Source organism: Rhipicephalus microplus, chromosome 10 (assembly GCF_043290135.1).
Source record: "Rhipicephalus microplus isolate Deutch F79 chromosome 10, USDA_Rmic, whole genome shotgun sequence".
Lineage (NCBI taxonomy): Eukaryota > Metazoa > Arthropoda > Arachnida > Ixodida > Ixodidae > Rhipicephalus > Rhipicephalus microplus.
In genome coordinates, this window is record NC_134709.1 from 99,190,558 (window position 1) to 99,217,725 (window position 27,168).

The 27,168-nt window shown below is 47.4% G+C and overlaps 1 protein-coding gene across 1 annotated transcript; it reads right to left on the bottom strand.

The window, feature by feature from the left end:
• Nucleotides 1-15,570: 15,570 nt before the first annotated feature.
• Nucleotides 15,571-24,037, bottom strand: LOC142774488 (nuclear pore glycoprotein p62-like). Its single transcript, XM_075874826.1, has 4 exons — nt 23,971-24,037; nt 21,478-21,589; nt 17,610-17,676; nt 15,571-15,711 (listed from the first exon to the last, which is right to left on the bottom strand). The coding sequence occupies exons 1-4, from the start codon at nt 24,027-24,029 to the stop codon at nt 15,635-15,637; spliced, it is 315 nt and encodes a 104-aa protein (XP_075730941.1). The 5' UTR covers nt 24,030-24,037; the 3' UTR covers nt 15,571-15,634.
• Between the last annotated feature and the right edge of the window lie 3,131 nt (nt 24,038-27,168).

Genomic DNA, 27,168 nt, shown 5'->3' on the forward strand with positions numbered 1-27,168 from the left:
ATAAACCTCGTGCTTCGGTTTGTTGCTGTGCCGATATCTGGACGGTTTTTCATGCTGTCCCGTGGCTGTCCTTCAGAATAAACCTCTTCACATTTGGTGGAGGGGGCTGTCTGTCCCCGTCGCTACACCCTGGAGCTACGAACCCGCACGCTACCGCCCGTCATGACTAACAACGCCTACCCATCGGCGTCTTCGCCCCACTTCGTCAACTGCCCTAGCCGTCCTAGGCAACGGGACCCGAAGGTCTTCAGCGATACGGATGGGACCGACGTCGAAGATTGGCTCGAGCACTACGAACTGGTGAGCGCCAATAATAAGTGGGATGAAGCCGACAAGCTGGGCCACATCATATTTTATCTCACTGGCGTCGCCGAATTGTAGTTTCACAACCACAAACACATCATCTCCACATGGAGCGTCTTCAAGACGTCGTGTGCTGAAGTGTTCGGTCGGCCAGCTGTCCGCAAGCAGCGGGCAGAACAGCGCTTGCGCTACCGCTCTCAGCAGACTGGCGAAAGCTTTACCAGCTACATCGAAGACGTCGTTGATCTTTGTCGACGTGCGAATGACACCATGCCCGAATCTGACAAGGTCAAACACATCCTGAAGGGCATCGACGATGGCGCAATTCAAATGCTCTTGGCTAGGAATTCGAGCACAGTTTCCGAAGTCGTCAGCTTGTGTCAGAGCTACGACGAGTTGAAGAAGCAACACACTCTGACTCAGCAGCCTCAGCGTACGTGGTGATGAGTCACTGTTCAGTTTCGTCACCATGCCTGACAATTCACCGTTGCTTCAGCAAGTTCGAGCCTTCGTTCGTGAGGAAGTCGCCCGTCAACTTTCCCTAGTGCCCTTTACTCACGAGACCACCACCCGTCTACCTGCCCCGCTTCGCACTGCTATTTCAGAAGAGGTTGCCCAAGCTGTTCCCCTTGCGCACCACGAGGCGCCTCTATCTAGCCGTGTTCACTGCCCACGTGTCGCGCAGCCGGTAGGCGCTCCTGTCGCCTATCCCCCAGCCGTGCAGCCTGTGGCCGCGCCCCTAACGTATGGAGCGCAGCCTGTGGCTTCTCCTGTCGCCTGTTCGCAAGAGGTGCGGCCTGTAGCAGCGCCGCTCACATATGCAGACGCTGTGCGTAGGCTTCCGCAACCGCCCTACACCACGCGCTTACAGCCCGCACACCCGCCTGCTTACACTGCACCTTGGGCGGCATTACCAGTCGCCAATCCTTGGAGGACGCCTGATAACCAACCGATATGTACGCCTGCTTCACTCCCGGACACGTTGCCCGCTACCGCCGCCGTCGATTTCAGACGTTCGGTGACTATGCCTGATCGTTGCAACCCGGCAGCCAACCATTCGCCCAATACGGGCCGGTCACAGAACACCTACCAGTTTCTCGTCACATCGCATGCCCCTCCTAACGACCCCGACTTCGTGATGCCGCGCGCATCCTCTCCTCGTCGGCGATCGCCCTCCCCCACGCGTCGCCGGCCCGGACCCTCTGACCAGGAAAACTAATCGCCTCTGTTCAAGAGGCAAGAACTGCGCCATTTTCGAACTGTCTAAGGCCTCCGCCCCTCTCCTGCTAACGTGGTCGCAGTAACTGCTGAAGGTTATTGTACTTTCGCCCTTGTGGACAACGGCGCCGCTGTTTCTGTTATTGCCACTAATCTCTGCCATTTATTACACAAAGTCACGACGCCGCTTTCGGGACTGTTGCTCCACACCGCAAGCGCACAGCAAGTAACGCCTCTCGCAGCCTGCACTGCAAGGGTGTCCATCGAAGGCATTCTTTACCTAGTGGAGTTTATTGTCCTCGCAGTCTGTTCGCATGATATCATCGGGTGGGCCTTCCTATCCCGCCATAATGCCGTCATCGACTGCGCACGCGCTGAAGTTGAGTTTTCACCCTTGTGTGATGTCCCATTACTTGACGCTCTTCATCAGCCGCCGAAGTTGTTCGTGCATGAAGATACCGATATTCCATCAGAAAATTTCGTACTTGTTCTCGCTTCATGCAGCGCCTACACTGACACTACAGTCTTTTTTATGCCTTCCGATATCTTCACGAGTCGTCTAGCTCTGCCGCTGCCTTTCGCAACGATTGACCTTGCCGCCGGAAGAAGCAATATGTTCATACTCTATCCACTTTCCACACATGTCACTTTGTTTGCAGGAAAATCTCTCGGCCGCGTGCAGGATCTCGACCCTTCGTCTTTGGTTGATGTCCCGGATGACTATACTGCGACCACCCAAAAGCACTGTCGGCACTCGGGGAGTCGTCCAAAGATACGTTTTTCATCGCCATCGCCGACACCCCCACTCCCACTGAACATGCCGACCTGCTTGATCTTCTGCATGAGTTCCTGAATTCTTTCTATGTGTCGCAACTTCAACTAGGCCGCACGTCGCAAGTCAAACATCATGTTGACACCGGCCTACACCAGCCACTGCGTCAAAGACCATACCGTGTCTCCACTGAAGAGCGCCGCGTCATCAACGATCAAGTCGAAGATATGCTTCGTGGGAACGTCATTCGACCATCTCACAGTGCCTGGGCGTCTCCTGTCGTCCTGGGGCGTAAGAAAGACAGATATATCCGATTTTGCGTGGACTATCGTCGTTTGAATAAGGTAACCAGCAAGGACGTCTATCCTTTGCCGCGCTATAATTGCGCCATTGACACCCTTCACGGAGCGGAATTCTTCTCGTCGCTAGATTTGCGGTCTGGCTACTGGAAAGTCCCAATGGCTGAAGCCGAGCGCTAAAAAAACTGCATTTATTACACCTGACGGACTATACGAGTTTAACGTCATGCCCTTTGGGCTTTGCAACGCGCCTGCCACGTTTCAACGACTTATGGATAATACGCTACGTGGCCTAAAGTGTAATACGTGCCTCTGCTACCTCGACGATGTCGTGGTTTTCTCGCATGACGTTCCTACGCACCTCCTTCGCCTCAGGCACGTTTTGACTTGTCTGACCAACGCTGGCCTGCAGCTTAACCTGAAAAAATGCCGCTTCGCTGCACGCGAGCTCGTCATCCTAGGCCACATCGTGTCCAAGCACGGCGTATTACCGGACCCAGCAAAACTTCGAGCAGTTGTAGAATTTCCCAAGCCGATGACCATGAAGGAACTTCGCAGTTTTGTAGGCCTATGCTCTTATTTCCGGCGCAGTTGGCAATTTTGCATCCACCATGTCACCATTAACCCAGCTTCTTCGCGGTGACGTGAGCCTCTCCTCCTGGTCCCCTGCATGTGACGTTGCCTTCACTAGTGAGCCGTCTGCTCACCCCCACCTATTCATCGCCACTTCGACCCGATGGCTCCTACTGAAGTGCACACCGACGCCAGCGGCGTTGGGCTAGGCGCTGTCCTCGCTCAACGAAAGCCCGGCTATTCAGAATACGTTGCAGCGTATACGCTAGCCGCGCTCTGAGGAAAGCCGAAACTAATTACAGCTTAACAAAAAAAGAGTGTTTGGCTCTGGTGTGGGCGCTTGGAAAGTTCCGGCCGCCTGTTCGATCTAGTAACTGATCACCACGCGCTTTGCTGGCTCTGCACGCTGAAAGACCGTTCTGGCTGCCTTGCGCGATGGGCACTCCGCATCCAGGACTACGACATTCGCGTCGTATACCGCTGCGGACGCAAACACTCTGACGCTGACGCCCTGTCCCGCTCACCTTTACCACCAGATCTGACGTGCGGAAACACTTGCCTCCAGACCTTGTCATCGCTAAATCTTGACTCGATTGCCACCGAACAACGTTGTGGCCCGTGGATCGCATCTCTTCTTGAATATCTATCCGGCTCGCCCAACCTTCCGGTATACCGATCCTTCCGACGTCAAGCTTTCCATTTTGCCATCGTGATCAACTTCTTCATCGACGCAACTACGCTCCCGATGGCCGCCGGTGGCTACTGGTCATTCCACGGACTTTACGACCGCAAGTATGCACCTCTCTTCACGACGATCCACAATGTGGCCAAGCCGGGGTGTTCAAAACATATGAACACCTTCGCCATCGCTATTACTGGCGCGGCATGTACAATTTTGTACGCAAGTTCGTGCAGTGCTGTCCTGACTGTCAGCGACGCAAATCAACACCACTACGTGTGACTGGCGCATTGCAGCCACTTCCATGCCCTGCCAAGCCACTTAATCACGCTGGCGTGGACCTCTACGGCCCCCTTCCATTGACACCAGATGACAATCGGTGGATTATAGGGGTGGTCGACCATCTAACACGCTACGCCGAACCAGCCGCTTTGCCGAGCGCTACCGCACAGGATGTCGCCTCTTTCATTTTACGTCGCTTTATCTTTCGACATGGCGCACCTCGAGAGCTCCTTAGTGACAGAGGCCGCGCTTTCCTCTTTGAGGTCGTCGAAGCTTTGCTTACGGAATGCCACGTCATCCATCGGAAAATGACAGCTTACCACCCGCAGACTAACGGGCTAACGGAACGGTTTAACCGCACGCTGGGTGATATGCTCTCAATGTACGGGGCATCTAATCACAGCAACTGGGACCGTGTTCTCCCATACGTCACCTTCGCATATAACAATGCTATACAAACAACCGCGGGATTTTCACCTTTCTTTCTTCTTTACAGACGCGAGCCTTCGAATACAATCGGTACCCTACTTCCCTACCGTCCCGATGCTTCCGAATGTCCACCTATCTCCGATGCTGCTCGACAAGCCGAAGAGTACCGTCAGCTCGCCTGTGCGTTCACCTCGGACGAGCAGCAACGCCAGAAAGAAAACCGTAGCACCTCCCTTCCGGATTCCAGCTATGCCCCAGGGTCTCTTGTGTGGCTTGCTATCCCATACCGGACTCCGAGACTCTCATTGAAACTTGTCCCCCGGTACGAGAGGCTTTGCACTGTTTTAGAGAAAACCTCTGCGGTTAATTTCCTAATTCAGCCAGTTTCCCGATCGGACGACATGCGTCAGCGTGCACGTGACATCGTCCATGTTTTCCGCTTGAAACCGTATCACAGCCTCTGCATGAAACTTCTTAGGTCGCCAGGATGGCTCCTTTTGCAACGGGGGTGATTGTGAAGAAGAAGATGTGCCTGCAGCAAGCAGCATCGTCAACGCCCGGCTCTCTCGGCTCGTGCTTCGGTTTGTTGCTGTTGTGCCGATATCTGGACGGTTCTTCACGCTGTCTCGTCGCCGTCCGTAACGGCTAACACACACACACACACACACACACACACACACACACACACACACACACACACACACACACACACACACACACACACACACACACACACACACACACACACACACACACACACACACACACACACACTCACACATGCCACACGCACGCACACACACGCACGCACACAGATACGCACGCACATGCACGCACGCACACACACACGCACGCACACACGCACGCACACACACGCACGCACACACGCGCACACACACACACACACACACGCGCGCACGTGTGATTATTTGGTTTTTCTAACAATTCTAGTCCCGCCGCGGTTGTCTAGTGGCTATAGGTATACTTGGCTGCTGACCCGCAGTTCGTGGGATCGAATCCCGGCTGCGGTGGCTGCATTTCCGATGGATGCGGAAATGTTGTAGGCCCGTGTGCTCAGATTTGGGTGCACGTTAAAGAACCCCAGGTAGTCGAAATTTCCGGAGCCCTCCACTACAGCGTCTCTCATAATCATATGGTGGTTTTGGGACGTTAAACCCCACACATCAATCAATTCTAACAATTCTATTTCAATATTCTTGTTATAATTCGTATATCGTCTTGAGTTTCGGGTTTCGTTTTTCCTTCATTATTACTGCTTTGTGTTCTGTGAAATGGAGTGCCAATAGTTTTTCAGGCAAATTCAATCTAAAACTGGCAAATACATGGTCTATGCATGTTCCTGAAGTGGTTGTTGGTTGTTTCCAGTCATATGAAATGCATCATAGAGTGTATCGACACATCACATACTGCATAACCCAGTCGCTGCCTATCAACGTCTACATTGAAGTCGTAAAATAGTATAAAATATTTGCGCTTGTACTTTGTTTTGTAACCGTAATTGCAACATACACATCTTTCGTCTTTGGGGAAGAAATTCTATGTTCTTCTACTAAAGTTGTCTCACACTAAATCTCTTACGAAAGCATTTCTTCAAAATTTCTCGTCGAGTACAATGTGTGAGTCATTACACCATTCGCAGTCCCACAGTACACATCCTTCAGAATCGTGATAGCCAGATTTGTTGATTTCTGGAACACTGCGCCTTTAATTGCCATGCGATGTCATATTAAAATATTTTAGGAGTGTTTCGAGTGCAACGTATGGCTTTATCTGGGACTACATAATCTTAATTGTAATCTCAACACACACATGCTTCCTATATAGAAATGGTTTTTTATATACTATGACATTGGACAGTGAGAGTGGACGACAAAGCTCCGTCCTATTACCTACATATTACCTTTTCATAGATTAATATTTTTTTTTAAGGTTTGAAAGCTTGTGTCGGTAATGCGCTCTAAGTATAGAGATCTTTATAGTGTAGCGTATTTTACAGGTTATCTTTTGCATTCTATCGAAACTGTCAGAACTGTCCTATATAGACCTCCAATAGGACCTATACCAATCTCTAATTGGTCCTATATATAAGAATGTCCAATCGAAGGCCTAATACCACATGGCAATGTATAATGATATCCGAAAATTCCGATCAGAAGAACAATCTTACCATATGGATTGACCTCAATTGGAATTGCACAAGAATTTAGATTTTTGAAAATTCTAATAGAGTGGCAGATTGAAAAACACGCCAATTGTGACCATTTGAAACTATTACTTCCAATTGGGCTAACTCATTGAATTTCAAGGTCCCAATCGGTTTTAGCATCATCCCATGGGGGCCAAATGGTATGACGACTTTGTCTTACTGCATTGTACAACCTACCGGAGAAGAGGCAATGGGCTAGCATTCATTGTGGACATTTCAGAGCATCCCATTGAAAGCTATTGGATAACGGGTCACACCAACGGGGGCCAATTGAGACCAACTGGAACTTCCAATTGGTTTCAATGTTTTTTTTTCGACTTGGGAACTATGGTGGCTGTGGATCCGATGTAAATTTCTTGAAGTATTATAGTGTTCATGGATGCCTTGATTACATAGTGCTTTCATCACTGCTGATGTCTCGACTGATCCAAACGCCTTCTCGTAATCTATGAAGGCTACATATATAGGAACTGGTTGTATTTCGCGCATTTATCTATTGCCTGATTGATAGTGTGAATTTGGTCGATTGTTGAGTAGCCTGTACGAAATCCTGCTTGATCCTTTGATTTATTGAATATCGCTTCCCGGTCGCGGTGGTCTAATGGCTAAGGTACTTAGCTGCTGACCCGCAGGTCGCGGGTTCGAATCCCGGCTGCGGCGGCTGCATTTCTGATGGAGGCGGAAATGTTGTAGGCCCGTGTGCTCAGATTCGGGTGCACGTTAAAGAACCCCAGGTGGTCGAAATTTCCGGAGCCCTCCACTACGGCGTCTCTGATAATCATATAGTGGTTTAGGGACGTTAAACCTCACATATCAATCAATTTCTTCGCCCGTACTCGACAGCGCTCAGCCATTATATCAGGTGAAGTCATTGATAAGCTGCACGCCACGAAGCAACTTCCTATTAAGCTTTGTGCTTTGCATTATAGTGTCACGTGCTGCACTTTTGATACGTATCGAGTTCTTTGATCGTTCACTTGCGCTAGATGCGGTATCAAGCTGTCCAGCTCTGAAAATTCACTTCCAATAATCTGAAAAAGATCGTGAACACACATGCACTGTTATATAAAATTGACAGCTTTGATGCGAAAGCGCTGTCAATGCACCAGGACGAGACGGAACTGTCCAACATCCCTCGCAACGTAATGCCGAAGATTCTCGAGCTACATACGTGCTTGCTAGTTATTAAGAAAAGAGGTGTTCCTGGAAGAGTTCAAACACCCTGGACGTCAGAGTTGCCAGGTGCCACCAAGCCAACAAGCAAACGGTCACCTCAAAACAAGCCCAAAAAAGTTCCGGCGCTTCTCCGAGTAAGCCCAAAATAAGCGGAAGTTGAACAAATGATCCTATTCTTGAAAACTGCGTTGCGATACGGAAAGAAATACTACAACTACATCTGGAAGGCGTACAAACATTTATTTTGCCTAATTAGAATATAGGTGCATGAATAAAAGTAAGAATTTATTAGCCTTACATACAGTCATCGTCACTGACATCTGGCAGATCAAGATAGTCCATGGCATCCAAGTCCGCGGAACCATACATGTTCTTTGCGTTGAATAGTTCCATCATTTTTGCGGTTGGTTGAAATACTCGGTGGCGAACTCTACGTAGCGAACGTGCAGGATGGCGCTCAGCGTTGCAGTTTTCGTCTTATTTCGGAGGCGCGATTTCACGAGGTTCATGTGTGAAAAACACGCTTGACATCGGCGTTGCTCAGGGGTATGGCCAACAATGACAGAGAAAATGCTGCTAACACCATTGAAACACCTTTCTCTACTCCCATCTGTGAAATACAGGACTTCTGTTTGAAAAGAAGTAGTGCTATTTTATGTTGCATTTTTCCAGAGAAGAAGGTGGACCTGCCTATATTCATTGTCCAGAAGAACTTATCTCCATTAATAAATGTAATCTCACATCATAAACGGCGTAATCTCGCATCATAAGGACATCATGCCTCATAAGGACATGTGCGTCAGTCACCCTTCACTTTCACTGAACGATAAAAAAAGTTGAATTCTTGAACAATATGGGGGGTTACACTGTCTATGGCAAAGGTTTTATCAGTTTATGTGAATTATTGTACGATGCCGATTTGCTCATGCGCTGTGTTCATGAGGTGCGAAAAGAGTATATTTTGTGGTTCATTAGTGAACAAAGATCAGTTGTTAGTCTGCGATAGTCTGGTGTGCTCCTTTCATGTGTGTCAATCAATCAATCAATCAATCAATCAACCCATCAATCAATCAATCAATCAATCAATCAATCAATCAATCAATCATTTGTTTATTTGGCATTCATCCTAGGGTGTGTGCGCTGAAGTTTCAATATGCTGGAAGCGCCGACTGGTAGGGAAGTGTAGTATCGCGCCATGTTTTTGACAACAAACTGCGTGCCGGGCGATGCAACATTATTAAAAAAAAAAACACATATAGGCCCCCCTCCCCCCCCCCCTTCAAAAAAAAAAAAAAAACGCGACAAGCGACCATACAAATTTACAAGCGTCTTGGCGAAAAAACAAGCCCAAATCCGCTTATAATGTGCGGAACTGGCAATTCTGCTGGACATTGAAGACTGCTGCTTATGACTAATCAGTGCCTGCCAGCGGCGTACTTCTTGAGGGTGTGGTCTGTATGACCATTTTGTGGAAAAAAGAGCGAAACAAAATGCACGATAGAATTTGTTATAGGCAAGCTGCAAGTGGGGTTGAACTTTCAATTCAAGTGTTTTTTTTTTTTTCATTCGACTGCATTTACCCCTTTGACGTGATCTATGTGTTGTAAGTGCGTCAATTACTCATTATCTCAAACGACTGGCTCTCGCTAAAGAATATCGTCACAAATGTATTTTATAGTAAATTTTTTTTATTAAACTGCAATTACGTTTATCCCGATTCATATTCTCTTTGGGCCACAAATATAGTGCTAGTATTTTCCTTTTTCGGTCATGTTCATTTTGAGTAAAGGTAATTTATAAAGCGGGACATCGAACATAATAGTGTCTTCAGCTAGGTGAGTAATCAGCTAGTACACTGCAGAATGAAGTTAAATGTAAACAGATTTATTATTCGTGAAATTCAATTTATCCACTCTTCAAAGTAAGTTGTTCTTTATTAGTCACTAGTCAACACGACTAGCTGTCCATGTGGTATTGGGCCTTCGATTTGACATTTTTATATATGGAACCGATTAGAGATTGTTATAAGTCCAATTGGAGATCTATATAGGACAGTTCCGTGTGCAATAAGTTGTAGAAAAAATTATGTCCCGAAAGGTGCAGCAAGACAGACTATGGCTTTGCGAAACTCCAGTCGTAATTGCCGGCACTTTAGGCTTACATGATCATCTATACACGGCTTCGATTTAGACCATACACTAACTAAATCTGACGATGCCGATGCGATGCAGTGAACTGCCGATCCCGAATAAACCCAATCGGGATAAAAGTTCTGTTTTTCCCGATTGGGATAAAATAAAACCCAGTCGGCATAAACAGCTAGTGGTTGCCTAATTTCTCCAAGTTGCTTACAATAAATATTCGTGGTAGAGTAATTCTACATGGTCAGGCCCCATCATTATCAAAATTGACAGTATGGCACTGATAAAATACATCAATATTCTGAAGGCCAACTAGTGGATATGCACACCTTATTAGAAAAGGATGACATACACTGTTCAATGGAAGCCGATTAACAGCATATTGGCTCACGCATTTCTTAAACTACACTCAGACGTGGTATGCAACCCTTCACGCTCACCTCCCACGAATGTAAAAATATATGCATTCTCCTACAGTGTACAATATGGGCTCACTTCCTTTAGCTCAATTTTCGTGCCACACAGCTCGTCACTTCAAAGTATCATGTGGCTTTTTCGTTTGCAGATACCTGCCTTGATACAGTTGGCCTGCCAAGATTGTATGCCTTGCATACTCAAATAGCAGTGTCTTTTGCTGCCATGTCTCCCGTTACTTTCTCTCAGTAGCATAAACTATCTGCACTCATTTTGTCTGCACTGCAACGGAGATGCGCCTCAACTTCAGCATAGCCATAGGCGTCGGCAGCGGGTGCAAAAGGCCCACTTTCCCCGCTCAAGCCTCCCCAGCACTTGCCCTCAATAAAGGTACACCAGTGCTCTCCTCCTTCCCCAGCCATGATGCAACACTGGTTTGCACCCCTCAAGAACAAATCCTGCCGACGACGATAAACATGGCCAATGTTGAGGTGGTATAGTAGGGTATACCCCCCCCCCCCCCCCCCAAGTGAATTTGCCATTTGGACACCGAAGAATTCACTGCACTTTTAGGAAAAAACCTGTGGAAGCTCGACCTTGCGCGGCTGCTTCAAGCTGTTTCAGTGCCGCGCCAAACTGCGCCGCATGGCTTCAGGCGTAAGCAGTATGCGCACACTAAACTTTCTCTTTCTCCAATTCCGTTTTTAAATATTTTTTTACTTCAATGTACCTTGTCTAAAAAAGTATTCAAACGATTTCGATGAAACTTTTAATTCATGCATGTACTACAAGCTGGGAACAATCTGAACTAAGAAATTGCTGATTTCTTTAAAAAAGGGAAGGTGTAAAAGAAACCACACGGCATCTTCTGTGGCTCTGTGAACATAGTAAGTTTTTTGACAAAAACTTCATAAAAGATGTACTATTTTTTAGTTCAGACATAACCTACGAGTCTCTGCAATAACACGGCTGAATATTATTACATCGCTCTCGCTGAATGCAAACAAAAGGTTTACATTGAAAAACTATGGACCACCTCCCCGAAGGCGACACTGATAGGATGCGAAGCAGCAGTGGTGCGCACGGCGTGTACCCGGTTGAAACAGGTGTAGATGCCGGTGTTGGAAAAACGTTTTGAAGCGAAACTCGGTGTAGCGTTTACTCGGGTAAACGTTTGTCTGAAACGCAAAAACACAAGAGGCGGGACGCGCTGAAGGAGCTTGCGCTTGGCTTCCTTGGCTCGCGTCTCGTCGCTGTTACCCGCACGCCATCTGTATTCTCGGATGCGCTCGGTGTTCTTGACTCGCACCTCGTCCGTTTCGCTGGTCTTCCACTGCCGACGCTTGCGTTCGGCTTCCCTGGCTCGCGCCTCGTCAGTGTTGACGTCGCCACTCGCGAACGCGATCGGCTTCGCTAACTTTCGCAACGCTGGCGATAGCCGGGAAAGGTACGCGCACGCTAGCGGGAAGCTTGCCACGGCGGCGCCCCGCCCGTCGGCGCAATCCCGTGGCAAGCAGCGCGCGCTCCCGCCGGCTCGCAGCTTCTTCTCGCCGACAGAGGGAGAGAGGTGGCGCGGGTGAGATGATGCTCACGTGAGGAGTGGACCAACACCCTCTAGAAAGGCAAGGCCTTAGCTTTCTTCTAGTGACGTCAGGCGATAGAGCGGACTGGTAAAAGTACGGAGCACTGTTCAAGAGAGGTTGTCGCCTAGAATTACCAAGCGGGCGCTTTTTTTTCTTGCAAGAACGAGCATGCACGTAGTTTAAAATAAATTTCACTCGAAGCAAATTATAGGAGCGAAACATTTATTTACACAAACTAGTTTCGTTTTGTGTTTGCGCTTTATCAGAAGCTGTTCACCTATTTGTTCTGGAGAGTTGTGGCTTTCCATTTTTTTGCCTTGTCAGCAGCGTCAAGAAGTTTGTCGTTGAGCTTTCCACAAACGTTCTTCAGTAAAGTGTTAGTGCTGCACCGCAGGATGTGTTTCAGCACTGATTCGTTTGTGTGACCGTTCTCACAGGTGTCGAAGTCAGATGGCTCTTCGTTGGCCAGCAAATGCAGCGTCAGCTCCGTGACGACCTGGCGCTGTTCGCGCATCAGGAGCAGTTCCGGTTGCGTAGCGAGCTGCTCTACGACAACGTAGCAGTGAGCAACAGCATTAAGCGCAAACATCGATGGGTAAACTAGACCTCCACGGTCCAACTGCTTCACGAGATCGTAGTGTTCATGGGCGGCCGACACTGTGATTGTCTTATCCACAGTCAACACGTCCTTGCATTTTGCACAATTCAACCTTTTTAGGGTCGCGTACACGGCATATCCTGCAACGTAGACCAAAATAGGAAGGACTTCCTGTATCTTCGACAGCGTCTCGCTGCTGACAACTACGTTGCAACTGGGATGTAATGCCTCAACCTGCTTTCGTACGAGCTGTCCGACCTACCTAGACAGGTAGGTCGGACAGCTCGGGAACTTGGATGGTACAGCGTCCGGGCGGAGGCGAACATGGGATAGTGGCACTGTAATTGTGCGGCCAGTAGTTACATCGGTATGCGAGGCTTCTCGGATGATGTCCTCCTCTCTGAAGTGAAGTTCGCATACCTACCAAGAAAATTTACATACAATGAGCAAACCAATGAGTATTTGACAAAGTGCGGCTTGTGAACATATGCATATGCTAATGTGAACATTCGAGCATATGCAAATATTGAATTTACATTTGCAATGAAACAACAATGCTCTACCAGAAAGAAAGCTTACCCTGGAATTCTCGGTCATGGAGAGGTCTTCCCGTGGCACAGCGCGTATCCACGCGTTCCTCAGAGTTTGATCCCTTGGGAACTTGAAAACGTGCACTTTCGTGTCCACGGTGTAGTTGCCACGGCATCGCGGCACACAGCATTTGCACGGCATCTCACCGTCGCACCTTCAACATTCTCAAGCCGCACGTGCGTTGCTGCGATGTGCTGGGACCGGTCGGCTTATCGCTCCCGCCGAACCGGTCAAGCAGGTCAAGCCGCCTCTTGCAGCCGCCCCATCAGCTGACGTGGTGCGACTGGAAAGGGAGGAGAACTGAGGCCTTCTCCCTTTCCAGTTGGTGTTGGGCGAGCGCGCGGCAGGCGAGGGAGAGAGACGTCACCACGCAATGCTAGGAGGGCGTGAGCTACTTGGAACCGCTCCAACACCTGCGGCGAGGGGAGCGGTGCGGACGGAGGGACGGCGTTACACAGGCTAGTCAAATAGCTACTTCGCATTTAAAAAAATATTGACAATCTTCCCGAAGGGGACCATGGGATGCGAAAGAGCGTGGTGATGCAGAGTTGCGTCGCGGGTTGCGGAGAGATCAAGGAAAGTCTCTGCCCTTTCCCAGCTTTGACTGTGCGGCGCGCCGACGAAACTTCCATCACCCAGTGCAAACGTATATAAGCGAGCAGCGGACGGCAGTGATCAGGAGATGGAGAGAGTCTCTTTCCGCCAGCGTGAGAAGGCTTGTGCTACAAGCTGAAGAGTGCGTGTTTACCGCCAGTGGGCGAAAACGTGTTCTGCAGTCACAGCGCGTGAGTGGCCGCCGTCTTACCAGCGAAGAAGCTTTGTTATAGAAGTTCGGACATTTGATGACGCGAGCTTACTTGGATGAGAAACTTCGGGAGCAACAGAACAACAATGAGCGCTGGACTTTGAGGGAGTATTTTCTTGAAGAGAAGCATTCAAGGTTGGTTCCAAGAACTTTGGACTGAATTAGTTTGACGAAGATTTAGTGCATAAGTGTTCTGGTTGGTTATTGCACGAGAGTGCATTGTAGTGCGTAATTTCATTTGTGCACATTGTTGTGAGTGTATCTGATTGTGTTGTATGGCACGTTGTTTGGAGGATCTTGTGATTGGATTATTGCCAAGTGTGTATGTTTGTGTGTTTTTGGTTATGTCGTATTTGAGAATATATTTTAGTTTTGTTATTAACTCTCGACTCTGTCTGGTTCTTTGGACCACAGCTGACGTTCGCCGGTGCGCCAAAAAGGACCAAATCTAAGTTGTCCTTGATTTCGTGGTGCGATTCGGAGGGCTGATACTTCAGCCCCGAGAATCAGCCCAGCGATTGCCTCCCAAATAAACGGGACCAGTGGCAGTCTAAAAAGTAGCAAAATATCATATTTTACAGGTCATCACATGCATTCCACCGCAAATCAAAGCCTGCTACTAATCAAAGTTGCTTCCGTTTCCATTGAACCAAGAATGACATTTGCATGAGTCTTGTATCAATTAAAAAATAGGTAGTTTTGACATGACAAATATGCTCACTTTTTATAACAATTAAAGGACATATACTACTACATTTCAAGCTGAAATTTTTCATGAAACCAATATGCGCTTTGAATTAATTTTTAACATCAAAATTACTGTTCGCCGAAGCTACGTCGTTTCCCTTTGAGCCTCCACAAAGTTGCAGACATTTACGAAGACAATGGAAACAGCATTATTTGGTAATATGCAGTCAACCGGCTCAATAATACTACCAAGTGAAATCTGTCGCACTGTGATGCATTCGCTAAATCGCCATACGTCATCAGAAAGACGACCAACTGCACTGCTTGAAGAGCACAAAAGGTTTCCCAGTCGTATACATGGCTTCTACAAAACTTCGACAAAAAACGAAATAGGCAAGTTTTTCTGCCTTGCACACTTTTTTTATGAATAAACTAGTAATTGCCACTTTTTACAATCTCTAGATGTGTTTCAAGAGGCAGAATTTATAGATCAGCTTCAAGAACGAAAATATTATGCCTCAAACTATCTATCACATATAGAACTGTTCATCGCGTGATATTGTTCAAGTTCAACATAGTACAGTATTGTGTTCACAAAATAAATTGCCACTGATACGACTTATTTCGTGCTTTCACCTTTTATATAGAAAGTGGAGCTCCTCTGAAAAGTAACGTACCTTAACTACCAGTCTTTTTTTTTGTTCCGTTTAACGAGAGAACACTGTATTCATGTTCCGCAGTGTTACGTGAAAACCCCGATAAACATTTACTTGTGTTTTACAGCTCACACTGATTTGAATGATCAAAGATATTTATTATTAACACACATACGAGAAAGCTATGGGGTCGCCGTGGTGTCAGCGCTTCAGCGGTGGTTTGGTTCTCTGCTGCTGGCAGTCACTATCGATCTTCCGGAGCTTCTGCTGCAGGAGACCTGTGGCACAAATAAAAGTTCAGCATTGCTGTGCCTAAATTCAGTGGAGTAGTCATCAATTAACATAAATAGTTCAATTTCAGAAACATAAAATGAAGTTGGAATCTGTCTACGTTCAACAAGGTACGCTGTTCACTGACACACTACACAGCCGTGTACAGACCAGACATCGTAGTTACTATGCACTGCGCTGCCTGCCCAATGTAGTGAACGAATTCACACCAACAGACAGCCATGTGGGCATAATGCCTAAAAAATTGACTTCAGACATGGCTTCTCTGAACATCAACTTTTGAGTGCTTTTTTTTGTTTACGGTATTTCGGATTGTGAGTTCAAGTTGATGCCTGCAACTAAAACACCGTATCACACATTCCTGCCATTGTGACGGAAGGGCAAGACAGCAGAGCTGTCTACCTTGCTTTTCTCCTCACATTTCTTTCTGTCTCCTTTATCATAAATCAACCGATGTAAAATAACCACATCTCGGAACACATGTCAGTATCGTACGCCCATCGTAGGAGTCGATGCTGTGGTCGAATTGACGTGACTGAGACGCTTGTCACACATGGAGATGGCAGGAGGGGGATTTATTACGACTTGGGTTTTTTACCTTACACAATGCTTTGCGCACTTTATGCAAGCAAATAGAGTGCAATTTCCTCGCAAGACCGCATGCATTCCCTCAATTGGGTGGTTTCGTGTGCCAACACCACATTATTATTATAAGGCATGCCTTAGTGTGACCCTGAAAATTTGTGTAGACCCTCTGTGGTTCTTTAAGATGCCTGTGCAACTCCAGGTACAAAAGTGTCTTGTATTTCACTCCCACTGACGTGGCCCAGTCTGATGCATGAATCTGAGCTTCTTTTTTCATGACTTCCCTTGAAGCTCCTACCAATACAAAAGCACACAGCCACGAACGAAAGAAGGTCAATTTCAAAGGCTTGTTTTTTTTTGTTGAGCATAACCTTAATTTGAGCTAACAGGCAGAAAAGTAAAGTATCGAGAATGTTACTTGCAGTTATTAAGATGCAAATGAGAACAAGTTAAAGTGGATGAAAAGATAACCTGCCGCTGGTAGACACCGAACCTGCGACCTTCAAATAACGCTTCCAATGCTGTACCAACTAAGCTACAGCTGCGGTCATCCCCCCGGACACTTTGTGGAGTGCTTTACAGACATGACACCTATAGACATGACCGACCTGCAACGATGTGTCACACTCCGGATGACACACGTAAGTACAAGAAACATATCTCTCACGAGAGAAGCAAACATAGCGCGACTGAATGCCTGAAACGTTTCGCTCCTTTCAAATCAGAGTGAGCATTAAAAAAAAGAAATTTGGTGGTTGAATGCAGTCTGAGCAAATACAGTGAAACCTCATCATAACGAACAATCGTAAAACGGATAATGAAATATAACTAAGTAAATGAAGAATAGTATTGCCAACAGTTTCACGAATAAATGTCTATAATGAATTTTCGGGTATAACGAAGTTATTATTGTGACATGTGACATGAGGTTTGAGTGTAGAGTGGTAAAGCACGCTGTCACAGTGTGTCGCGTGGAAAGCATCGGCAAGCTTGCTACATTTCACGTTTCAACACGGGACTCACGCACAGCGGATGAGGTCTTGAGGCACCAGTTAACGGTTCTCGCTAACCGAAGGAGATGGGTGCAGAGAGAAGGACAACAAACCGGCACATGCACGTGTCCGTGGCTATGACAAAACATGCGCGAGAAGGAGAAAATTGACCTTGGTTGAGCTTCAAAGAGAAATGCATGCACAAAGCAGTTTTATGGATTGGCATTGGGAGGAGTCACGCTATCGCTCTTTAATGATGTAATGTGATGTTAAATGATGATTGCGACTGCTACGCTGCCACAGCTCACCCGCTTTTTGTTGCACCCACGCAAGGGCATCCATGTGGGAGCTCAGCACCTTTGAGAGCTGCTGCAGCTGTAAGGAAGGAAAGGCACAAGAGTTGATGCTATAGCAATCAGTGTTGCAAATGAGTTGGGACAAGCAGGACACATCCTTTCGAAAGTTGATGGAGTACGGTAGCTGTTTTGTGTATAGATATTTTCAGAAGAAAAAAAAACGCCACCGGCTAGTCTTCACGCTGGAGTACATAGGTTGACGTTACAGCCTCGGCAGTGCGATTTTCGGGGCTATGCCTATTTAGAGCAACGCAGAAAGGAGTATGGAAGTGTACTGGGAGCCGCATGTGAAAACGTACACGATTTTGTTTAGAATTTTTCATTACGTAAGCTTGAAACCATCGTCCAAGCACATCAGGGGTCTATGAGAGTGGACATTACGAAAAAAGCCACAGTGGTACAATTTCCCGTTTTGCGTTCCCCCCCCCCCCCTACCCGGAACTTGTAAGTGCGACTACCCTCCGATTCCGGTGGGACCATGTTAATCAGGTTCATTTTTTTACATTTTCCTTTCCGGTTGTAATGTCTAAACACTGCCACAGTACTCTCGTAGTGTGTGACACGTTGTCACCTAAAGCGGCGACAAGAATCAGCGAAAAGTGCTTAGCATTTTAAAGGAGACCTGACACCTTTTTAAGTAGTTGCGGAATGCATTCGCTGAAGGAGTTAGTTGCCTCACGAATCCACTACAGCAAAAATTTTTTGGATCCGTTCAGTATGAGTGGAGTTACGCTGTGATTGCATTCTCTGTTCTCTCACCCCGGCGAAATCACAGGAAGCTAAGCAGGGGGGGATGACATGGGGGAAGAAAATGCGTCATGCGCGCCTCGTGACCTTGAGCACCTTTAGGGGCGAAGCTCCTCTTAGTCCAACCTTGTCGTCCATCACGCGTAACTCAGAGAAGAGACTAGAAAAAAAAAGAAGGCAGTGTTTCCCAAACAGTATAATCGACGGCGTTGTCTTATAGAAGTACATACAAACTGCAGTTGAGCAAGGATATTCTAGATGGCACTGTAACGTCACCCTCCAACTGGCTGCTGCGTGGGCTGCGCCTGAGTACGCGGATAACGAGTGCCTCTCTCAGTTTCCTGGATAGTCGCCTAATGTGGCGGATCGTCGGTGGGGCATGGACGAATTTAAAGCGGCGGGCGCGTTGAAGACTTGCGCTCGGCATATTTTGCTCGCGTCTCGTCGGTGTCACCCGTGCACCGTCTGCATTCTTTCTCGAACGCAGTTGGACGCATAGACCCACTCTCGGACGGACGGACATATGGACGGATGGACACTTCACCTCACTCATCATCATTCACTCCGTGGATGTGCTGTGCTTTTTTCAGTTTGTTTATTCGAATCCTTGGCTCTCCGGTGCGATCGCACACACGCATGGACAAGTGATGGCCTACCGTGGCAGCCCCAGTAACGAGAGAGTGCGTCATACTGAAATCAACCAATGGCTGATACTTGGCTTGGGTCGTCGTGGTTCTTAGTTTCTTGTGAAAATGGGTTTACTGCAGTATGCATGAAAAAAAAAACCTATTCAGGGGTAATTCGTGCTGCCATTATTGGGTCAAAATTCAAGTAAAATAAACATATTACCCTGACATCAAATCAGTGGCGTAGCCAGGGGGTGTTACACCCGGCCTGTGCCTCCTGTCCCGTAATTTGATTTCACAATGGCATACAAAAAGGTGCCCCCCACTCCCCCCGGAAAAACATTTCTGCCTACCGGCTTATGCTCCCTAATTATAGTAAATTTTAAAACGTTACATATTTTTTAACGTTTATCACTTGCATTCTACCGACAGTGAAATCTTGCTACTACTCGAAATTGTTTCCACTTCGGTTGAACCAAAGCGAATGACATTTGCAGAGACCTTGTATATACCTTTACAAAGTATTGTGCAAGTTAGTAGGGTCAGGACAAATATATACGTTTTTCTTTGTGACGTCCCCGCAAACACGGACTGAACCCCGGTCCTTTCAAGATGTTTTCGCTCGTTTCTTAAACCCACGAATAAAAAAAAAGGGAAAGAAAACCTTCGGTGTAACGATTGGGCATTCCGGAGTGGAGTACCTGGAAGGATTATTTCTACTATTCTCGCGGGCTCCCCCGCGCAAACACGAGGACCGGGCGGCGCCTTTCGTCTACAGACAGTGTGACAGTGTACGGTGGAGATAATCCGCGCGCACCCTTCAGATTTGTGGCATGGGGGAGCAGCAGAACACCTTTTTGTTGGTTCGGGGAATGCGACCCTGCCACAGCGCGTGTGCGGGGTCCGACCTGACTTTTCGTCAGCCTCCGTGGCTCCAAGGCTCATTACTGCGTTCTGCGCAGATGACCACCCGCGGCGTTGAATGACGAAGAAGCGGCGGCTACGGAGAATTTCGCGGGAGACACCGAGCTGCATGGAGACGTCGAGACTCATCGGCTCATCAAGTACCAGAAACCGGGGCAATCGGTTCGGCCGAAAACTTTTCGGCACAACACTGCAAACTCCGGACGTTGGTCATTATAGACGATGCACTTTGTCGGAAGCATCGGGACCATTGTTCGCCCGTAATTAAAGTGTCTTGGAACAGCTCGCCCATCTCTCTCTCTCTCTCTCTGAGGCTTGAGTTTGTACATTGTTACTTGCTCACCTTTGTTCGGGAGAGGGTTTTCTACTGGTGTGAGCCGCGGGGGTGGCCGTCGAAGATGATACACTCCGACTGACAAGAAAATAAGCCGCGTCGATTGTGGTGATTGGTTTGGGGCCCCGGTAGGGCGGAGTTGGGTTCTACAAAAAGGGACTACGAGACGATACGACAGGTGGGTTAGAGATACACGATGTGATGAGCTCGAGATGGTAGAGAGGCAAGGACGGTACGATGAGGAATGAAAGTTCGGGATAAGAGGCGAGTGAATGGAGCGTTACGAAAGAGGGCTAAGATGGAAATCACTGAGAGGCACGACGTAGGCGACGATGACGAAGACGCTGACGAATTGGACAGGCCAGGCTCCGAGGCCCCGACTACATGGACATTCTGTGAGACGAACTTCACCTCCCTTACTTAAACGAGCTTTGCGGGTAGGGATGTGGCATATTGAGACATTGCGCGGTTTTATTCATTGATAACTTTATCATTTGTGTCGTTCTTTGTTTACTCTGTATTGAGGCACCCTTGTATTGTCACCGTTACTTCGCTTAAGTATCCTGTTTCGCGTGTCGCGAGTATTTCGTGATGTGTTACAATTTCGTCTAACAGAGATGTCGTTCACGGACAGTATGTGTGTACGCCATTTGCACTTGCTATTAAATTAAACGAATCAGTAAACAGAAACAGGTCGTAGCGTCTCTTACTTCCCGGCCCCAGCACGAATCCCTGTATGTGAGAAGTGATTGAGACACATAGCCAAGAGGGAACCACACATAGCCAAGAGTGGTCTTCCCTCTCTTTGGTAATCGGTGGCGTAGCGGGGGACGTCTCACTTTATAATATACGATATACTATTCAAATTCAATTTGAACTTATTTGAACCAAATCATTATTCGTTTCGAACCTAACATTCTTTATCCGCGCAATCCCCATCTTTTTTTTTTTTTTTGGAATCCCGCATCTCTTTCTTGCTGCCCCATCGCAAGTGTAACGAAATTTCAGTGGATATCTTTGAAGGTACACTGAACTGCACGAGAAAAGAAACAACAGAACAAGGCACCTAAAATAACAACACAACAGCAACAAAATCCTTCCTGACAGCTCGAACGAAAATCCATGAACACCAACACTTAAAACTTGAATTAGCCAAGCTAGTCACACTCAAGGCTGAAATTGAACTGACTGGTTCGTCCTGCACGACAGATGCGTTGGCCGCATTCAGCTGTGCTGTGAGGTTTCTAACGTTCTGCGACACAGAGCTCAGCTGGGAGTAGATGTCCTCCGCCATGAGATACCTGCGACACATTTAAAAGAGGGTGATGACGCACGCCGTCTAATGCAGAATGTTCGGCTATACAGTATGTTCTGTTACGGAGTGCACATTGTGGTTCTAAGCCAGAAGGGTCAAAAGTAGGCCATGCGCGACAAGAGGGACAAGCAAAACCCAAAGGTTACATGTTCTTAACAGAAAAACATTGTAATTGTTGCAAGAGTATGCAGACGACACAGTACACATGACAGCGTTACAAATCCTACTCATCCCAACTCGAAAGGTTGCTTAGCAAGAATGCAGCATTAACACCATATGCCTAAAACAGCAAGAGAGGTAGCTAGTTCACTTGGCTGCCAATGCGGGGCCACAGGTCAAGAGAACAGAGTATAATCTACTCATAAATGTGCATCTCCGCGTTCCTGCTTATTGAAAACTAAGTCATAAAGGTTATGGCAGAGTTAGTTAGATATAAGACCATCAATAACGACATTATAATATTAACAAGAACTAACATAACAGACACGCAAAACATGCAAAATTATCTGGTATAGTTCTCGTTACTGTGTCTAACAAAGAAGAAAAAAAAACGAGTCCTCCAAATTTGTTCTTCTTTCCCACATTATATTACGAAACCTATCTCACTTTTCTAAGCGTGCTCTTTCGTTATTACGCTGCTGAAATCGATCACCAGCCACCGATGCTTTGAATTGTCTATTTTGGCATGTTGGAGATGTTTATTGTGCACGTAGCACTATCTATTGGTTAGTCCCGCCACTGAACTTTACTAAAACAGTTCGAATGAGCCCACTTTGGCAACATAGCGATTTTAGATCGATCATTGTGTTAACCAGTGTGCCTGTCGTTGAAAATTTTTGAAGTATGATTGGCTACCGCACGTTAGAGAAATATGTGCTGCTTGTGGTTACTCTGCATTAACATCATAATTATAATATCAAACAAACCACTGCAAGTCAAATAGTATGAAGTTTTGATATGACCTTCACATTCTGACAGTGTTGAGTTACAAATAAGGGCCCAAAATTTATGCCGGAAAGCGTTCAAGCAACGCTGGGCTGAGCGCCATTGTTAATGAAAACAAATTAAAAACTCGCAAGAACGCGGTGCTTGTGCGAGTGAAAAGAGGTACAAACGTAAGATAGGATTCCAATTCGATGTGATCATTTTTTTTTGTAATCCAGGTGGTATGTGTTTGGCCAAACGTGCGCCTATGCTCACGCACAATGACAGCCGTTGGCTGTTTTCTGTAGATACAGATGGCGCTGCAATTTTTTTCACAACTCATCTATATCGCTGACATGAGAAGTTCATTCAAGCGCCTTTCATTCTCTTTTTTTTTACGAAGGAGGTGATTAAAACCACCCGCAAGAAGACAAATAAAGACACCTGGATGCACATTTTGGAATTCCAAAGTATGCAGAGATTGGCCGCTCATGGAAAGAGGTGACGCCAGACGAACTAGTTAAGTTGATTGGACTTCTGATGTTTCTCTGTTGTTTGGTAGATTTTCTTTTGATATATTCTGCTGTCGTGGATCTGCCGTCGTGGATCGTTATACGTGCAAACGATGTGTTTTATGATGAGATTGCGCAGATTATATTGGTTTCGTAAATGGACTTTGCAACACCTTTTTCATGCAGATATAAAATGGATTCACTAAAAGAGTTTATTGTCTCATGAATTCACCACCGCAGAAACTTTTCAGACCCGTCGGCTATGAGAGAAGTTACAAAGATTTGTCGCATGCTGCAATCGCATTCTTCTTTCTCTCGTCCCGGCAAAATGGCTGGAAGCTAAGTGGAAAGGAATGGCACGGAGAAAGCAAAGCATCGTCTTAGAACACGTGAATTTTCAGTGCGATAGCGTTCGTACGCGTAGACAAGTCGCGGCTTCCACGGTGATGCCTGTAACGACCGAGCGCGCCATGGTCAAATCAGCCAATAGAACGGCTGTGACGAGTGGTTTTTGAGCTTCTTCCTTCATTTGTAAAGAGAAGAGAACAATTTCTAACTGACTTTGAGAATTTGTTCTGAATTAGCATATAGCATACTCGTCATAACTATAGTGGGATAATCAGGGTGAACTGTGGAAGTGCCTCAGACTGGCTGGCCGACGTTTCGATAGGAGGACCTACCTTTTTCAAAGGCGCCGTGTCATCCTTGGCGCGTTAGTTTTAAAGGGGTTAGTGGTGACGTCATTTACTGGGGGTGGTGTTTGTCATGAACACGCACCACCACCAGGAACGAAAGGCAAAGAGCAATGAAGTGCTCGTGTGCACCCCTCTTTGCCTTGTGTTCTTCACCGCGTTGCTTTTTCCTCCAGCGCTTTCGTGCTTGCGCTGCCACCACTTTGAAAAGTAATTAACACACGAGCTGCAGAACTCACGTGTCCTCTCGCTGTAGGTCGGCGTGCTGCTGCACGGACAGGCCAGGCGCCCGCTTCATTGCAGCTTCGAGAGGTGCGAGCAGCCGCTCGAGTTCCTCTTGCTGCGCAGCCATGTATTCAAGCTTCTGTCCCAGCTGTCGCTGTTCCAGCTGCGCACGCTGCACCTGGGAGCTCAGATGGCTCACCCGTTCGGCACTCATCCTGAGTGCATGGTCTCTGTCATTCACCTGTGTGCAGACGTGTGTCGAGCAGGGTGTTGAACAAACAGTCCTTAGCTGCCAAAGAGTACAGCCGATGCAAAAGGTAACGACACAACTGAGGACGAAGAAAATAGGAGGTAATGGAAAGTTTCAAGGGGTGCTCCTCCTTTTAATTCTTGTTTCCTTCGGCCTGCGCTGCGTCATTACCTTTTGAGCATGCATGAACCAACTGTAGTGTACATACTTAGCATACATTGAAATGTCGTAAGGCAACCCTGAACAGGCGGGAAGCGAGGAAGGTGGTTGTCAAGTAGTGTCTAAATAAAGCTGCGTGTATTCCGGGCTCAATAGGCCTTAATCTGTCGTGCTACTGACGCTACGCTACGTTACACCAACCAGCCCCAAAACATGTTTGATTGAGCCCATGGTATCTTTGTAAAGCAATGACACTGGGTCAGGTAAAAAGTATTTATCGACCTGATTAGCATATGTCATTTGAATTCTTCAAAGTAGTTTTTTTCTTTGCTGTAGATGCAGTGAGTATAATGCAATTTACATGTTTGAAAGGCTCTCACACAGACAGCTTTTGAGACCTCTGCTAAATACTCGGTGACACTTTGTTGGATGGTGGGAACATTGACAAGTTGGTGACAGTTTTAGCTTCTCTCGAGCTCTGGCAAAAAGGACGATGTCTGGCAGGCTCAGACCAGTGTTGTATTAGCACTGCATCAGCCCCGATGAGAGTCCGGCAGACTTGATCTTTTACACAAGGCTCATGAAAATTCGAAAAGGTCACCAATTCGTCAATGTTATATCCATCCAACGGACCATGACAGTCTTTCTAGTATAGGTACGCAAAAATTGCGGAGCTCACCGAGGTTCACTCACGAAATATATTTTGCGCCTGGGACTCACTCGGACTGAGAATCATAAAAATTTTTCTGCCGCGGACCCACTCGGACTGATGCTTATGGAAATGTACATCAACCAGCATCACTCGTACTCATGCTCATCAAAATATTACTCACCCAGACTCGCAGCTTGATCTAAGTCTGGGTGAGGCTGAGTGAGTCGACTCATAAGTCTCAACTCTATAATTAGCTATTCCGATTACGGTGTCTATACTAATTAACCCAAATACCTCACGTTTTTGAAGCTCTTTTTGGCGCGTTTTGATACAGTACCTTCAAATACGATTTATGAGCGCTTGCAAACCAGCAAGTACATTTTTTAACGAGATGACAACGTAAGATATATTAATCAGGTGTAGTGGGGAAGAGGGAGAGAGACAGTATCTAGTTGGAGCACCTGAAAGACGACTACGACGAAGAGCTGAGCTCGCGACAGTGACTGACGCCTCTTGAACCGGGCATTTGGTTTTATTCAATAAACCCCCTTATAATTTGGTGGAAGTGTGGGGTAGTCTTCGAGGCTGGAACTACAAAGCCGCACCTTACCTGCAGTGTCAGCAATGCCGGAAGAACCCTCCACCCAAGGTACCTCGCAAGTTCCCGCCTCTACATGTCCCGGCGTGTGGCCACTGCGTCACCCACCGATCTTCAGCGGCACTGACGGCCAAGACGTTGAGGAGTGGCTGGCTACTTACCACAAGGCAAGCGCAGCGAACAAGTGGGACGATGCGGCTAAGCTGACCTATGTAAGCTTTTACTTGTCCGGCATCGCTAGTCTCTGGTTGTGCAATCACGAAGCCGAGATTGCCAGCTGGGATTCATTCAAGGCCTTCTTTTCGCAAGTCTTCGACCGCCCTGTTGTGCGAAAACTCTGCGCAGAACAACGACTTCGTGAGCGCGCTCAACAGCCAGGAGAGACCTTTACCAGCTACATTGAAGACGTTGTTGACTTGTGCAAGCGGGTGAACCCAGCGATGCTCGAAGCCGACAAAATCAAACAAATCCTCAAGGGCATATGCGATGACGCATTTCAAATAATGTTAGCCAAGGACCCACAAACCATTGCCAAAATCGTCAGCTTGTGCCAGAGTTTTGACGAATTGCGCAAGCAACGTGCCCAAACACGGCGCTCCCTGGAACAACGTGATTCGATCGCGGCCTTGACTCTCGGAGACCAGAACGACATGTTGGCTTGCATAAAGCAGTTCGTGCGTGTGCAGGTCGCTCGGCAGCTCTCCATTTTATCGAGCGCGCCCGAGCCAGCCAAAACGCATCCTCTGGCCCCACATAATCTGGCCCCGGCCACAAGGCACGTCGTACAGGATGAGATAGCTGACGCTTTGCCTTTCGCTCGTTCACCACCTCTGGAGGCCGCACCTTTGACGTATGCGCAAGTCGTTGCAGCCAGAGCACCTCGACAGCCCACTTATGCTACCTCACCGATCCCTGTTCGGTCATCACCAGTTACGTTCAGCCGGCCGATTGCAGCGTTTCCGAATCCGTGGCGCACCACAGACAACCGCCCGATTTGCTATTCTTGCGGTTACGTAGGACACGTGGCTCACTTGTGCCGCCGCAGCCCTCTCGTTCAGTGCGACACCATTCAAAGATCGTCGCACGACTCTCGGCGTTTTAACAACACGGCACGTCAACAAGGATCCTCTTCACCCGACCGCCCTCCCTCAGTCAGTCACCGATCTTCATCTCCCCGACGTCACTCCCTGTCGCCTATGCGCCGTCGACCCTGACCTTCAGACGCGGAAAACTAGATGCCGCAGCTACGGAGGCATGAACTGCGTCGTCGTCGACAGAATCAAGTCCTCGCATTTCTCCGACAAACCTCATCGACGTTTTTGTGGATGGTTACCGTACCCTTGCGCTTGTGGACACTGGTGCTACCGTTTCAGTAATTGATTTAAAACTTTGCCGCCTGCTTCGGAAGGTTACCACGACGCCAAAGGGGTTGTCTCTCCGTACTGCCAGTGCTCACCATATTCGACCATCAGCTGCCTGTACCGCCCGTGTTCTCATCCAAGATTTTTTTGTATACCATTGAATTTCTTGTGCTACAGGCGTGTTTTCATAAT

Coding starts and splice junctions, on each gene's coding strand:
- LOC142774488 (XM_075874826.1), bottom strand. CDS start 24,029: ATGAAGCGGGCGCCTGGCCTGTCCGTGCAGCAGCACGCCGACCTACAG. Junction 21,590..23,970: donor GACCTACAGCGAGAGGACAC/GTGAGTTCTGCA, acceptor AATGTGTCGCAG/GTATCTCATGGCGGAGGACA. Junction 15,712..17,609: donor GTGGGTGCAACAAAAAGCGG/GTGAGCTGTGGC, acceptor TTTGTGCCACAG/GTCTCCTGCAGCAGAAGCTC.